The following is a 15,501-nucleotide window of genomic DNA, read 5'->3' as shown; positions in this document are numbered from 1 at the left end:
AGGTGCCGTCTGGAAAAATGAAACAATACCCGAAAATTGGAAGGAATCTATCATTATGCCAATTTTTAAAAAGGGGGATAAGACAGACTGCAACAACTATGGGGGTATCTCACTTTTAGCAACGTGCTACAAAGTTCTGTCAAACGTAATACAAGCTAGACTCACTCCATTCGCGGAAGATATAGTAGGAGATTAACCGTGCGGATTTCGGCGCAACAGATTGACGAGCGATCAAATGTTTACCATAAGACAGTTGTTAGAGAAAAAGTGGAAATTTTGCGAAACCATACACCAACTATTTATAGATTTTAAAAAAGCGTACGATTCTATTAAGCGAAGCAAAATGTATCAAATTCTAGTACTTCTCGGTGTACCAAAAAAACTCGTGATATTGATTCAAATATGTCTGAACGGAAGCACGGGAAAGGTCCGAGTAGGCGGTAATGTATCGGAACCCTGTACGATACGCGATGGTTTAAAAAAGGGGATGGGCTCTCTACGGTGCTGTTCAACTGAACGTTAGTATGTCGTTAGAAAAATGCAGGTTAGCCAGCTGGGCGCAACGCTTAATGGAACAACGCAGATACTAGGCTACGCAGATGATTTGGATATACTGGGGGATTGTAGGGAAACGGTAGCAAGAAACGCGGAAATCCTCATAAAAGCGGCAGAGTATACAGGGTTAGAAGTGAGTGAATCAAATACAAAGTACATGATTGTGGATAAACTAGGCATCTGCAGAGGAGAGGGAGATCTCAGAGTTGGGAATTTCACTTTTGAAAAGGTTAGCGAATTCAGGTATCTGGGTACGACCATAAATGATAGAAACGAGATTAATGTCAAAATTAACAAGAGACTCCATTCGGGTAATGCTTGCTTCTACGCTGTGAGTAATTTACTTAAGTCGAGGCTGTTGTCTAGAAACGTTAAAATAAGAATATACAGGAGAATAATACTGCCGGTGGTTCTGTACGAGTGCGAAACGTGGGCTCTGACTAAGCAGGCGGACAACCGTTTTAGGGTATTTGAAAATAAAGTCTTGCGAAAAATATATGGGCCGAAGAAAGATGAGGAAACCAGGGAATGGAGGAGACTAGACAATGATGAGTTGCACAATCTGTACGCATCACCAAATATTAACAGAATAATAAAATCACGCAGATTGGGATGGGCAGGGCACGTAGCGAGAATGGGAGACGACCGTACGGCAGCGGTAGACCTAGATGCAGATGAAAGGACAACGTAAAAGCGGATCTAGTAAAAATAGGACGGGTGGGTGTCGATCGGAGGGGTGCATCTTGGGTGGGATTGACACAAGACAGGGCAGCGTAGAAGGCTTGCGTAGATGAGGCGATGAAATTACGAGTTCTAAATGCCATTTAGAAATGGTGTTCGTATCACGTTCTAATACATAAAAAGAAAATTTTAGTTTTTTACCACAAAACAAAGTGAAACGAGCATGGCAAGTAAGCCCTTGATTGAACGTAACAATTTTTTAGCTTTAAATATGATTGAAAATGATTAAATATAATGAACTTGACTTTCTTTGATTGATCTTAGTTCGTTATCATCTGTAATTTCGTTGCGGAATATGTCAAACTCGCCTAACCTTTTACTTTTTTAGAAGTCAATTTTTTTTAGATTAAAATTTAACTGTCACATTAACATTGAAATGTGTTCAACTGTAGACTGTGTTAAATATTTATTTAAATGTTGAAACGGTCACGACTTATCTCGGTCCTGTAGTAATTAAATTTATGTAAGAATACAAAATCTATTGATTTTATTATCTGAAAAGTCGCGAACATTTACTAATCTGCGTCGTGATTCTGACAACAGATTAAATAGAAAGATTTAAAATTTTTATATTAATTTTAAATTATGATAGTTCAGGTCCGGGATACCAGGTAGTGGAGGTTTATCGCAATAAAGAGATTTTTGTTCTTTATAACAAAAATAAATATATTCAAATAAATAAATAATAGAATAGTGCGTATATCTTGCATATATTCTAAGTATCACAAAATTTAAATGTGTAAATCCGCTTTGATTTTTACAAACAAAAATAAACAGATACGCGTTTAAGTTGCGTAATGTGATTTGAATTGTATTGTTACAAGAAGAGATTTTATGTAGATACTCTTAATTTTGCGTTATCTGATCTTATTCGAAATTTTACAAGTTTAAATTATGTAACGAAATTTTTCTAAGTTATTTTGACAAGAATTAGAATTTTTCTAAGTGTAGGACTGATACGCTTTATGATGCGATATCGTGCCTAACTCGAAATTTTTATAACTGTAGAAATATTTGAAAATATTCTAAGTCTTTTGCCTGCTCAAGGCATAAGAGCTCATACTGGCCGTGCTGGTCCTTTTATAGGCCTCGGAGCGAGCGGGGATCGTGCCGCCGAAAATACTTTCACATACACACTTTCACACAGACATTCACACCTATGTACAAAACCCATTCATACAAATAATTTATAATATGCGCGCTACACCGCCGCCACCGCTTCTCCTTCTCTTGCGCCGCTGCGCTCGCCGCTTCTATATACATATATACATGGTGTGTTGCGCGCTGTCCTTCTTCTTTCGGTGTTGCTGCTACCGCCGCTCGTTGGCTCGTGGCGCTGCTGAACTTGTGCTGTCAGCTGTAGCGCGGACTTATCCTAGTTGAAAATGGGGGAGCGCGATACTCACGTAAAATCTAAAAATGTATTCAATAAATTTTAGTTTTTATTCTGTATAGTTCTTTGCGGAGCTTGTACGGGGCGTTACAATGTACATTTTTGAAAATGAGTTTTAGCGATGTGATTTTTAGTATTATATACATTTAGAATTGTACATAATTTTAAATATTTTGATATTTCAACACTAAAATATGCATGTATGTATATATTTATGTATGAGAAAGGCCTAAACATTATTTACAGTTTATGAATAATACTTTTCAAACTTTTCAAAATTTTAATTATTGATTTATTTCCTTTTCACCCCTTACAAGTACTTCCGCAAATATACATCATTTTGGTCACTTCCTGTTCATTTTCAGTATATTTCCAGTTTATTGCTGGTTATTTTTCTTCACTTTCGGATCATTTTGTATTTTTTCCTCTTACTTCCGGTTCACTTTTGGATCATTTCCAGTCGGCTTTCGGTGTACTTCTGGTTGACTTCTGGTCGACTTCTGGTCGACTTCTGGTTTACTTCCGGTCTACTTCTGGTTTACCCGAACCTCTAAGGAGCGGTTGTTTTGGGGATCAAGTGAACGTATAGTTAGAAACTACCACACATTTCAATATAATAGAGGATATTTAGTTCAAATTACTTTTAAATACTTAAAAATTGTTAAAATAGGTGGCTGCATGGATGCTACTACGTAGATGGTTGTGCGGAAAATAGGGGCTAATACGTGCCAAAGTAACGTTACAAATTACATATAAAAATTAAATCAAGAATTACGTAATTTGAAAAAATCATAAAATCTTATCAACATTTTAACCAGGGCAAGCAGCTCGGGTGGTACGCTGCACCGCAAATAATACAAACTATTGTTGTATCTGCAATTCTTTTGTAGCAGTAAAAATAACCAAGACAATTGTCGTGGTTAACTTGATTTTAACGCCATACGTTTGTCTTATTGGTAGGCTTGAAAGGGAGGAGGACTTAACACTAGGAGAGCGACGTAACAAGGAATCGAAAGACTCGCTGCGCTGTAATCTTGTTGTTGTCTTGACTTCGATCGAGGGGGTAGGTTTCACGTAAATGGGTCCCGGAGGTCTCCGGTTTAAGTCAAAACCAAATCTTGCGCACAAGATTCAAACGGTGCATCCACCAACGTACTGGGAAAATTTATGCATTTCCAATTTATATTTAGAATATTTTAAATATTTGAAATTAATATACTGATAAGAATCAATTTTTATTCCTGTTTGTACCAAACAAGCTAACGTAAAAAAGCAATCAGATAGCTATGCCTTTTAAACTTACTATTTAACCTGATCTTTACTATTAAACAACTCATTCTATTTATTTTATAGTGTTGGCATTGAAAACATCAATAGTTGCATGGCAATGTCTTCTCCAAATTTGATGTGGTCAACTGTGGACTGCATGTTATTAAAAAATTTTATCTGCGAGCAAACTCGAAGCTATCACTATAATTATGGCAGCATTTCGGTTCCAGCATCACTAAGGTGAGGAGATGTGCTAATAATATATTAAAAATACATAATCTGACAATTGTAATATATATATATATATATATATATATATATATATATATATATATATATATATATATATATATATATATATATATAAGACTCCAACAATTACATGGTCGTTAGCGATGTCTTGCTCGGTAGTTTTGGCTGGCGCCGAAGGCCTGCCGGGCAAACTACCTCGCAACTCTTGAGTCTACTTGCGGTCTCGCTCACGTTGCGCTACCAGAGAAGGTCGCTTTCTTATCGGCATGGTACCGTACGCCCGCTTGTAATGTGCAGTCAAATCTGCCACATTACAACTCTCTTTTTTCCCGGGGTAAAGGGGCTGTGCTGCAACTGCGTTTCTGAGGATAATCTGGTGACTGCTCCGAGGGTTAACAAGTGACTCCCCTATGGCCCGACTGTCCTCTGCTGTAGTTTCGCCAGGCGTTGGCTGCAACTGGTTTTGTTTTGAGAATCTCTGGCCCAAATACTCTGTCTTGCACTTGTGCGTTGAAGCAAGGAGGTGAAAGTGAATGACAGGCTTGTGATAATCCTTAAATAAGGAAAACTCAAGTGGCCAGTACTTTTATTTGTCATTAATCCTTTCTCTCTCTTACACATGAGGGTAACAAGAGTATACTGTGTGTGCTTGGTGAGAGCTTTGAATGTGTACAAGTATATAGCGATCAGTCGTATGTGAAGGCTCGATAAGTGAGAGCGAGAGGGTGTGTATGTGTTGGCGTGTGAGCGGTAGCGGTGTCTGTCGAACGATAGCGCGTTTGTTGAGTCGGTGTCAGGGCTACTGCCAGGATGGCAGTTGATCCCTCAGAACTTTGTATCCTCGGAAAGGCACGTAGGGTCCCTTGGCACGCCATTCTTCGCCGGATGGAGTTGACACCTCTTTACCGTCCACAGTTTATCTAATCCACACTAGTATCAGCACCGTTGATTACGCTAGGTCTAGTTCCGGCTTTAAGGTAGTGTTGGTGCCACTGTTGATGATGCCATTAGAGGGGTCGCACTAACTTGTGCAGGTGCCGGTAAGGGCGATGCTGTAGCTGAGGTGGTCACCAGGCTAGTGAGGTTCGACTTTGTTCAGACATGGCAAGGTAGAGCGCTGTGTCTTACAGGGTTGGCTCTGACTCAGTTCAACTGTCATATATTTTTGCCATATGTGGATCCAGGAGTTCGTATGCCCGCAGGACGTCGTGGTCTGGAATTATCGCATTACGTCTGTCATGGTCTCTGACATCAGCCTTTGGTTAAGCCTGTGATTATGAGCGTGGTTGGCGTAGAAGCGGCTCTTCTCCTGAGATATAGAACTCCTAATTCATGGACCCATCCTTCTTCGTGGGGGTGGTAGCGGCAAAGCGACATGGCGGGGAATGACGTTCTCCTCATTGTTTCTATCGAGCACGACGTACTCGTAGTCCCTATTCTCTAGGTCAAGTGTGAGTGATGTAGAGCATGCGTAAGCTGGTTTGTGTGTATGTGTGTGTGTGTGTGTGTGTGTGTGTGTGTGTGTGACGAAGATTTATAGCCTGCGTAAATAAGTGTGAACAAAAGCTGAAGTGGTTGTGAGGAAGCTAGATAAAACCTGAAAATATAAAGCAGCGTTAGTGGGCTTTGCTGGGGTTAAGTAAAGTAAACTGCGTTTTTTTTGTTGTCTTATCCATCTGTCTTCTGGGTGTGTACTTTTTGAGGTCAGAAATATGTATGCGAGGTAGCATTTCGCTATATTCGCGTAGTAGCTCGTAAATTAGTAATGATATTACTTTCGTGATCGTGAATGAACTCTTAAATTTGTTTACTAGTTTAGCTACAACATTTTTGGCAGCATTCGACTAAACACGGTTTTTCACCCACTTGTTCTTTCCCGCCAAGAATGTTTGACCTGTTGATCGGGTGCCGTTTCTAGGTTGTAAGCGATCCAGTCATGAGTCGTCGCATAAGCTTGACCCACGTCGATACGTCTCTCCTGCTAAAGTCGGTTGTTGTTTTCAGTTCTTTGCGCAAACTATGCAGAGGTATTAGTTCACGGTCAAAATTAAAGAAGGCTCGCGTTACCCTCATAGAGGAGTGTTTGGCAATTGAAATGTTGTTCGAGCGAAATGCAAATCAAGCAAGAGCTTATCCCAGTCGGTTGTTTTGCGATGGAAGCTAGCGTTTCTGTTGTGTCTTTAAACATTCAAGAAAGTGCTTCTGGGACTTGATACAAGGCCCCCTTCCTATATATTATCTTTATTCCTTGTTCTAGCAGTAGCATAGCCCATCTACTTATCTTCCTTAAGGATTTTTTAAATGTTGTAACCACAGTAGGCTACTGTGGTCCGTAATTACCATAAATAGGGATCCATTCATGTATCAGCATAATATTTCGCAAGCCGACACAACTGCTAAGCATTCTAATTTAGTGGTTGTATAATTTTTATCTGAAATTGAAAGTGTCCTACTCGCGTACGTGATCATGTGCTTTGTTTCATCGATCATCTGAGTCAGAATTGCCTCGAGCCCTACCATGCTTGCATCTGTATGGATTGCAAAAGCTTGATCGAAATCCGGTCTGATGAGGATGAGGTCTGAAGTTAATAATTCCTTCAGTGTGTTAAAAGCATTCGTTAGCATCAGGCTCCATTTTTGAGACTATTTTTAATGAAGTAATTAGGTGATTGGTTCGATGATTGTCACGAAATCTCTTATAAAGCGTCGATACTATGATGCCATTCCAATACAACGCCTTATCCAGTGCAATGTTCTCGGTTGAGGGTGATTCTTAACGGATTCTATTTTCTCTGTTTCAATCTTCACTTCTTCCTTGTTAATAACAAAACCTAGATACCTTACCGACGCACAATAGAATTCACATTTACCTCTATTAATCGTTAGGTTTGGACTCTTCGGTTTGTCTAATACGATCTTTAGGTAGCGTAGATGCGTGACGCAAATATTACGCCACATGAAGAAGGTAGACCACAGATCTCAACGCGACTCAGTGACACCGAGGTAGGCGATGTGATAATTATTTGTCAAACTAACAAGGGAACGTTTCTTTTTTCATTTCTCAAGTAAGAGTGAACGCACGGCTGCGCGCTACAAAGAAACAGGTGACAGCAGACGACACTCTCGGCAAGAGAAGCATGAGTGCGAGAAAGAAGATACCAGTGATGCTACACGAGCGAGAGCGTCACCGCCGCACACGTACGAGAGAGAAGAACAGCGACACCGCACGCTAAAGCAAGAGCGCCGCATCTTTAGGAGAGAGAGAGAGAGAGAGAGAGAGAGAGAGAGAGAGAGAGAGAGAGAGAGAGAGTACCACACACCCGCCGCGCGCGCATAGCCAAGTCGTGAGCATAACCTAGAGAATGGCGTCGCCAGAGAGGAGAATGCTCTTTTGTTTTACTCAATTATACGTGCGACCTAATATACGCGCGTGAGACCTGCAGCCGAGTTTCCGCCACGTGCGCGCAAAAAAGAGAGTGCTATACATTGGTGAGCTCCAATCAACGTCCAGGAGGGCGAAAACGGGGCTTATAGGCCACTTCATTTGTAAAGAATAAGACCAAACGGCTATATTAAGATAACTTGTGGTCTACCGCTCGACACGAACGCATCGTTTTGCACTCCAAATTCGACTTACTGAGATAATTTAGACCGAGAATTCGCGAATAGTGCAACATCGATTCGTTCAATTTAGTCGAGTGAGTGCTAAGCTAACTGTAGTTAAAAACACGACTCGCTTACTATGACTCGACATGTTGCGAGAGAAGCTTACGAGATGACAAGTTCGACTCCAGGATCTCCCGAAAGAGATCAGCCGAGCGCAGTCAGCCGCGCTAGGGAGGATAACCCGGTAAGTAGCCTGTTCGTCGACGTCTCACGACATCAAGGCAAATAGTAAGATTACGGCGAGTGATCTCGAAAATAGTGTTTCATCGCGGTGGGGTGTACAAATTGTGAATAGCGCGGATTGCGACTACACGTCGTAAATCGTAAGCTAGAGAAATTCGTGATAGATTTATTTTGTCGTGTCGCGTCCATCGAGTTAAATTACGCAAGTTTCTAGGTATCAGTAAGGCCACATCGGCTATCACCTGGTGGTGATTCGAAGCGTTGGCCATCTTGGCGTCGGTTGCGAATTTGCGTGTGCTAGTGCTTGCGTTGAGCAAGGTTATTTTTGTATATTTTAGATTTAGAGTAATTTTTGTTGATTTAATAAAGTATGTCGGATGAAGTAAAATTATAGGTCATACTAGTGTTCATGAATATGTGCCTCGGTTTGATGCGTGTCGAACTTCCTATTGTGCTTGACGGAGGAAGCGTAAAATTGTTTTGAAAACTTTTTTGCAATTTAACGCGGAGATTTGAATAATTTAATCTTTCCTTTTTTTGTGTTTATTCGCCGCAGAGTTCATTCAAGAATTCTATGCTGGTCAGTCGTCTAGTGATAGCACGCTTTGTCATAAAAAAAAATTATTGTAGCGCAATTACGTTAATTTATGCGATAATAATTATTTGCTTAAAATCTGGAGTGACTAGCAACCATAGTGTGATTCAGTTGCGTTTTCAAATCACCGTTAGTACGATCTAGAATTATTTAATTGCGTTTTGTCAATTAAACCTTTCTCGATAATAATTGGGTTATTGTGATTAGATCTCGATACGAGTGTGTATTTATTTTGCCACGCTTTGATGCGAGAATTTTGACGATCAAGCAGATTTAGTCAGGCTAGTACATGGTTAGGAAGAACCAACGTAATTTCCAGGCATGCTGATGATTCTCGTGACTTTGCCGAATATTTCCGTGATTACATTGAGTTTATTAGGCACTCGCCCCGTATAATGAGTTTCGAAGAATATACCCAGGGCGAACGCCTATTAGATTTATTTATTTATTTTTTTTAATTTATTAAGCATTTATGGCTCTATAGCCCATTTCAGCTTACAGAATATATAATCAACATTATTTGTTTACAAGTGATAATAATTAAATTTTTAGTGAACATTTTTGTAAAAAATCGTACGTGATTTGGCACACAGGGTTACTAGGTACGGATAACAAGACTTTCGCTTAGCATGGCAAAATATTTAAATCTTCTTTAACTTATCGATAAAGTCCTGTCGATAATTATCGTATAGCTGGCATTGCCAAAGAAGGTGGTTAATGTCTTTACAAGGATAATCCCACTTACAACGAGAATTATCGACAATTTTAAGGCGAGTAAGAGACTTTTTCTTACAAGAGTATTATAATATTCTAAGATACAATTATAGGTCGTAGAGCTTATGTTTGGCATTACCTTAGAAAGATAAGTTGGGCAGAGGTATATAGCCCTGTCAACAATAGGAACTATTTTGGATTCCGCATGGAGGACGTTCGTGGGAGTGAAAATTTAATATCGAAGCGCAGTACGAATTGCTTCATTTTGCAATTTTTTAAGCTTACTCGAAGCTTTGGCTTTCAAGGGACAGTAAACAAAGCTACCGTAATCTATGATAGAAAGAACGAAGCTCTTATAAAATATTACGAATGTTTCGGGATCGGATCTTCACCAAGTTTCGCATACAAATTTTATCATATTCGAAGCTTTTTTGCACTTGGAGATCGGATGATTCACATGAAAATCAAAAGACAGTAGCCAATTGAAATAAACACCTAGAAATTTGACAGATTCAGATGACTTTATTTTATAGTCTTTAACTGTTATGTGTATTTCACCAAGGGGGATACGTTTTTTGTTGAATTAAATCAATTTAGTCTTCTTTGGGGCTAGCTCTAAGCCAAAAGTAAGTAGATTATTTGCAATGGTGTAAACTGCTTTCTCAATGGTGTTTTTAGCCCATTTGATTGATTTAGATTTTACGTATAAACAAATATCATCTGCAAATTAAGAAATAGTTACCGATTTATGTATATTGTTCACGATTGATGCAACGTATATTGTGTATAGAAGGGGCCTCAAATCACCTCCTTCAGAGACACCTTTGCAAGCTAATCTGTCATCATCGCCAATACAGTCAGCATGGACGGACCTACCGTGAGTAAGAAATTTTACAAAGTCGGTAATGCTGTCAGAAAATCTTATCCTAGAAAGTATGGCAAGCAAAATATCAATATTGATCTTATCGAAAGCACCTTTCTTATCGAGAAAGGCCACCACAACGTGTTTGCTTTCCAGGAACGCTTCGTCCCCCTTCAAGCTTGAGTTCATCAAGCTGTCGGTACACGAGCGTCCCTTTCGAAATCCGTGCTGACTGTCGGGTTTGATTCTATTGTGTTCGACCCACCACTGCATGCAGTTCTTATACATAGCTTCAAAAAGTTCGCACATAGATGAAGTTAACGCTATAGGCCTAAGGCTTTTACGGTCAAATTTGGGTATTAAGTGTAGGTACGAATTTCTCGAACTGTCGGGGTAAATTTTCGAAGCATGGATTTCGTTAAATATGTAGAACAAAATTAGGTGATATTGTATAGAAAGGTTATTGATAATTTTATAATCTATTTTATCCGGACCTGGAGAAGATTTGCGGTTTTCAGTGACAAGTGTCGGGTTCAAATCAGCAAAGTCGTATGCTTTATCAAAAAATTCGTTAGTGACGGATGGTGAGGTTTTTGATGGATCAGTTTCGATCCAAGGTGGGCATATCTTGTCTAATGTTGCAGAAATGAGATGTGTTTGTGAATTTTTTATAGTGTTACAGTTGTAATTTTTTATTCAGCTATTTTTTAATATTTTTCAAATATTTCAAACGTAATCAGAGTCGGATTGAAAAAAAATGCTTTGGCCAAAGTATATAAAATACATTTTTTTATAATGTAAATTTTATATTAAGCATGAACACTTTTTCTTCGGTTCTCCGGTTCTCCGGTCCTCCAGGGTCACACTATTTATATTTCTTAATTTTATTACTATTAGAGTGACCTCTTGGTAATTCGTATCTCATTTGAACCTCTTTTACAGTGCGTTTACTTATGTAAATTTTATATTAAGCATGAACACTTTTTCTCCGGTTCTCCGGTCCTTTAGGGTCACACTATCTATATTTCTTAATTTTATTACTATTAGAGTGATCTCTTGTAGTATATCAGTTTATGTATTTATTTTTTTGAAGGCTTTTTACCTATATTCTGACTAAACCTTTCATTTCCTCTTTCTTCGTGAATCTTGTAATCTTTTTACTTTTTTATCACTCCTTTTTATTAAAAGCACTCGCATCATCACAATATATTATTGCAGAGCCTGCATCCTGTAAGCCTGTGGACGGTTGAAGCTTGTCTTTGTCGACCACTACTTTGTCATGCCGTCCACAAAATTTGTGCTAACTTGCTGTGGCTGGCAGCAGCAAGTCACTTATATTGCTTTCGCCACCATGTATATATATATACATTTAAAATCATATGAAAATGTCTCTGGTAGTCTCTGGCTATAAGTTCACTTTATCCCCAAAACCACCCCTTCTTAGAGGTTGCAGTAAACCGGAAGTTGACCAAAACTCAACCGAAATTACTTCTAAGGGAATCAGAAATGAATCAATAAATAATTAATAAAAATTTAGAAAAATTATTATCTCTAAAAAAACCTTTGTACAGAGGTAAAACCTTGGGAAGGATATAAGGATTTAAATCTGTTTTTACGTTTATAATACAATTCATATAATAGTGACAATAATTAATACATACCTGAAATTGAGTTTTTCTGAAATCGTTTAATTTAACTGGGAAATCTTTAATGTCTACAAGAAGTAGTGAAATCGTAGAATAGCATGGTAACGATTTATTTTTAAAAATTTTATCAAATCATTTTTTTGTTACAATTCATTATGTTTTAATTTTGTTCTACCGGTGATATTGCAACTTTTTAATTAATTACTAGCGCCGCGATTAATCTCACTCCTAACGTCGTTCGGTAAAAATATATATTGCAACAGTGATAAAATTAAAGTTTTGTTAAGATATTTTTTCCTAATGTTAATTCCTAACAGAGGAAAAGTAAACATTTTAAATAATAAACATTTGAAACACGAAAATTACGCATTGATTTAATAATAAAAGGTAAAATTCCGAAACTGAAATTATTAAAAAACTATGACAGTCAAAATAATAGATTTTAAATTTAAATTGAAAACAAAAATACTTTCTTTTTATGTTTCCTAATATTACAATTCAACCTTTTTGTTTTAGAAATTGTTTCGTTCCATAATTTCTCTTTTTCAATTTTTGGCATTTATGCTTTAATTTTTTTCCAATTTTAAATTTTCTAAATTTTTGCCGCCAAGTTAAATTGATTATTCAATCACTAATTATCCTGAAAATGAAATCGCTAAAATTTCAGTAAGCAAATTTTACTAAATTGTAATTTATGCATTGTATACATCGAATAAATTGTAAATAGATTATACATAGCAGATTATAACAATCATTATTTCATTGCAAAATTAATAATAACTAGCTAGAAACTCACTCGCTAACGCTCGATCGTTCGATTTGAACATTGATTTAAGTTTTAAATATATATATAATCCACAAATTTATAATAATAGAAATATGAAACAGAAACAATGATCAAATAACATACCATTATTATAAAAATATAATTTTATTTTTAAATCAGAAGTAATTACATCATAACATTAAAGCATAATACTTATTATTTATATTTAAATTAAATTTGGAGAATGTATTGTTATTGAATAATATTATGTAGTTATTGTAAAAATATATTTATTTTGATGCTATGTGATGTATTAAACACAATACCAAAGTGATTACATTTCATTTACGACGGACGAAACACCAGATAAAAAGGACTAAATTTGACGTCAAGACAGAACTATAACATCACTATAGACGATAAATGAGGAAATTGCGAACTATTCGTGACGACGGTCATAGTTTCTTAGATGATCTTTACATCAAGATCTGACGATAAGACAAATTAACTTAAAAAAGGAACGATATCATATAGATGTAGATATCATGTTAATTGAACTGCTTCGATTTGTTTTTAGAGACATACAACAAATATATGACATTGTGATTGTATAAACTCGGTTTTCTAATATACTTAACACGGGATCTGTTGCCATATTATGGCGCGTTTATCATAGTTACTATGTCAGTTCTATCTATTTATTAGTTAATACTATAAATTTAATTGTGAACTAATATAAAAATTTAAGTTAGTAACATTGAACTCTTTAATTTAAGTTAAATATAATACAAAGATAATTTTAAATTTATAAGTTAAATAATATAGGTTTAAAAAACACCTTTTAGAAGGTAAAATGTTGGCAACTATAAGTTTGGAATCCACTCTAGCAGAAAATAAGCCAACAGTCGATTATGGTTGGCCAAAGAACCTGCTAAAACCGTCACTTTGGCCAACAGTTTACCGTTGGTAAGCATTTCTATATGCATAAATATACGCTAATAAATGTAGTGAAATCAATTTTATATATGTCAAGCATAAAGCATTAAAGTTCAGCAGGTGAGATCAGCTGACTAGTAGTTATTAAAAAAAAGGTTACAATTTTCAAAAATATTTTAATGCACGCTTGCCGTCCCGTCGTCTAAAAGTCTACGATATTTACTGACTTAAAACAACTTATTGATTACTTAACGATCATTCCTCACACAAATATGCACATTTATCGCCTTTTTATGAAAACAAAGAAATTCAATAAAACATTTCACCCATACTCAAAAGATTATGGTAAAAGAAGAATCATAAAGCCAATATGATTCCAAAAATACTTATTATTTTTGCAAATCATTAAATTTGGCTTGAGATTTTTTCTTTGCTATAAATTTTCACGGATATATTTAAAGATTTTTACAATAAAGCTCCTTTCAGATTATAATAATAAAAATGTAATTTTAATATGATTTAACAGATTCACACCTTAATAATAACAATTCGAATGTTTCATCGATAAACTATAAGATGACGGGACGGCAAGTGTGCATTAAAATAATATTTTTGAAAATTGTAAGCTTTTTTTTAATAACCACTAGTTAGCTGATCTCACCTGCTGAACTTTAGTGCTTGATGGTTCCCTGGTAGAAATGACCGTAAGAACTGGCCATTTATTAGGTAGTAACTAGGTTAAATCCTAAGAACTGTCCAGTTACTAGCCTGTTCTTAGATTCATTTCTACCAGGGTTGACATATATAAAACTCATTTCACCACATTCATTAGCGTATATTTATGTAGAAATGCTTACCAACGGTAAACTGTTGGCCAAAGTGATGGTTTTAGCAGGTTCGTTGGCCAACCATAATCATCTATTGGCTTATTTTCTGCTAGGGTGGATTCCAAACTTATAGTTGCCAACATTTTACCTTCTAAAAGGTGTTTTTCAAACCGATTTCCGTTTAATTAAAGTTCAGAATAACTACGACTTCTCGAGAGCCTTATTATCTTGCGTATCTTGTCTTTGAGGACCTGCTGCTGTTGTTATTGAGCAACCTAGATCATCTAGGGCGTGAGAGTCTTGATGATGCTGGCGGATAGCAGCGGTAGGCTTGGATTTGTGGCCGGATGTCACAGATATGCTAAGCTTTAGGTTGGTTGGACTTCCGACATTGCCAATCTATGGGGGCCGCGTCGGCTCCTCGTGACGTCTATCGCCTCCTCCTTGTCCTCAAACTGGATTAGACGTTCCGTCATAAACTCCTTGTCTAACGCGCCGTTTTCGGCTTGATGGTATTGAGCGCCAAGTGTCATTTGCTGGTTGTCGGAGCATCTCCGGCAGTCGTCGTTGCGGCGCTCGCCAATTGAGGCGAACCCTACTGCACTAATATGTGAGGACTAACCGATACCGCTGTAACCAAAGAAACAGGAAGACCTTGTCGTTCATTGTCGACTTATTTCGAAGAAACAAGGGTATAAGGTCTTGGAGAGAGCATATAGTTAAAGAGGCTGAATTACGAGTCGAACAACCATAGATGTGGAGGTCGGCATTGCAGGGGACGGGATCATCGTCGAACTTGAGCGGTAAAGGCTCGTGAAGTTGAAGACGAGCTTACAGATTTTCCGTGAATCACGGTGTCGATTTCGCTCGACTCTGTTGTAGCAGTCCTGCATGTTCTGAAGCGATTAGCCGGTGCCCAGTTTTCAGTCCACCGATATGAACCAAGGGTCACAAGATGTTCGTTGATGTAGAGTACGCTGCAGTTTTCTCTCTGGATTCGCACATCGCGTTTGTGATGATCCACGCGAGTGCTTGCGTCGGGTCTTGGCATGTGTTCGGGACCTAAGCATTAGACACATTAATTTCGTCGAGAGGT

General features: G+C 37.5%; 1 protein-coding gene across 2 annotated transcripts in view; it reads left to right on the top strand.

The window, feature by feature from the left end:
* Positions 1-15,501, top strand: part of LOC116417902 — a 114,679-nt gene that overhangs the window by 36,110 nt on the left and 63,068 nt on the right. For both annotated transcript variants that reach the window (XM_031933046.2, XM_031933045.2), the window contains one exon: positions 4,043-4,198. In XM_031933046.2, the coding sequence (XP_031788906.1) occupies positions 4,071-4,198 (128 nt within the window). In that variant the 5' untranslated portion in view covers positions 4,043-4,070. The remainder of the gene's footprint in view (positions 1-4,042; positions 4,199-15,501) is intronic.

The sequence above is a fragment of the Nasonia vitripennis genome (assembly GCF_009193385.2).
Source record: "Nasonia vitripennis strain AsymCx chromosome 5 unlocalized genomic scaffold, Nvit_psr_1.1 chr5_random0005, whole genome shotgun sequence".
Lineage (NCBI taxonomy): Eukaryota > Metazoa > Arthropoda > Insecta > Hymenoptera > Pteromalidae > Nasonia > Nasonia vitripennis.
Note: the sequence above shows the minus strand (reverse complement) of the source record. Positions and strands in the feature narration are given on the sequence as shown.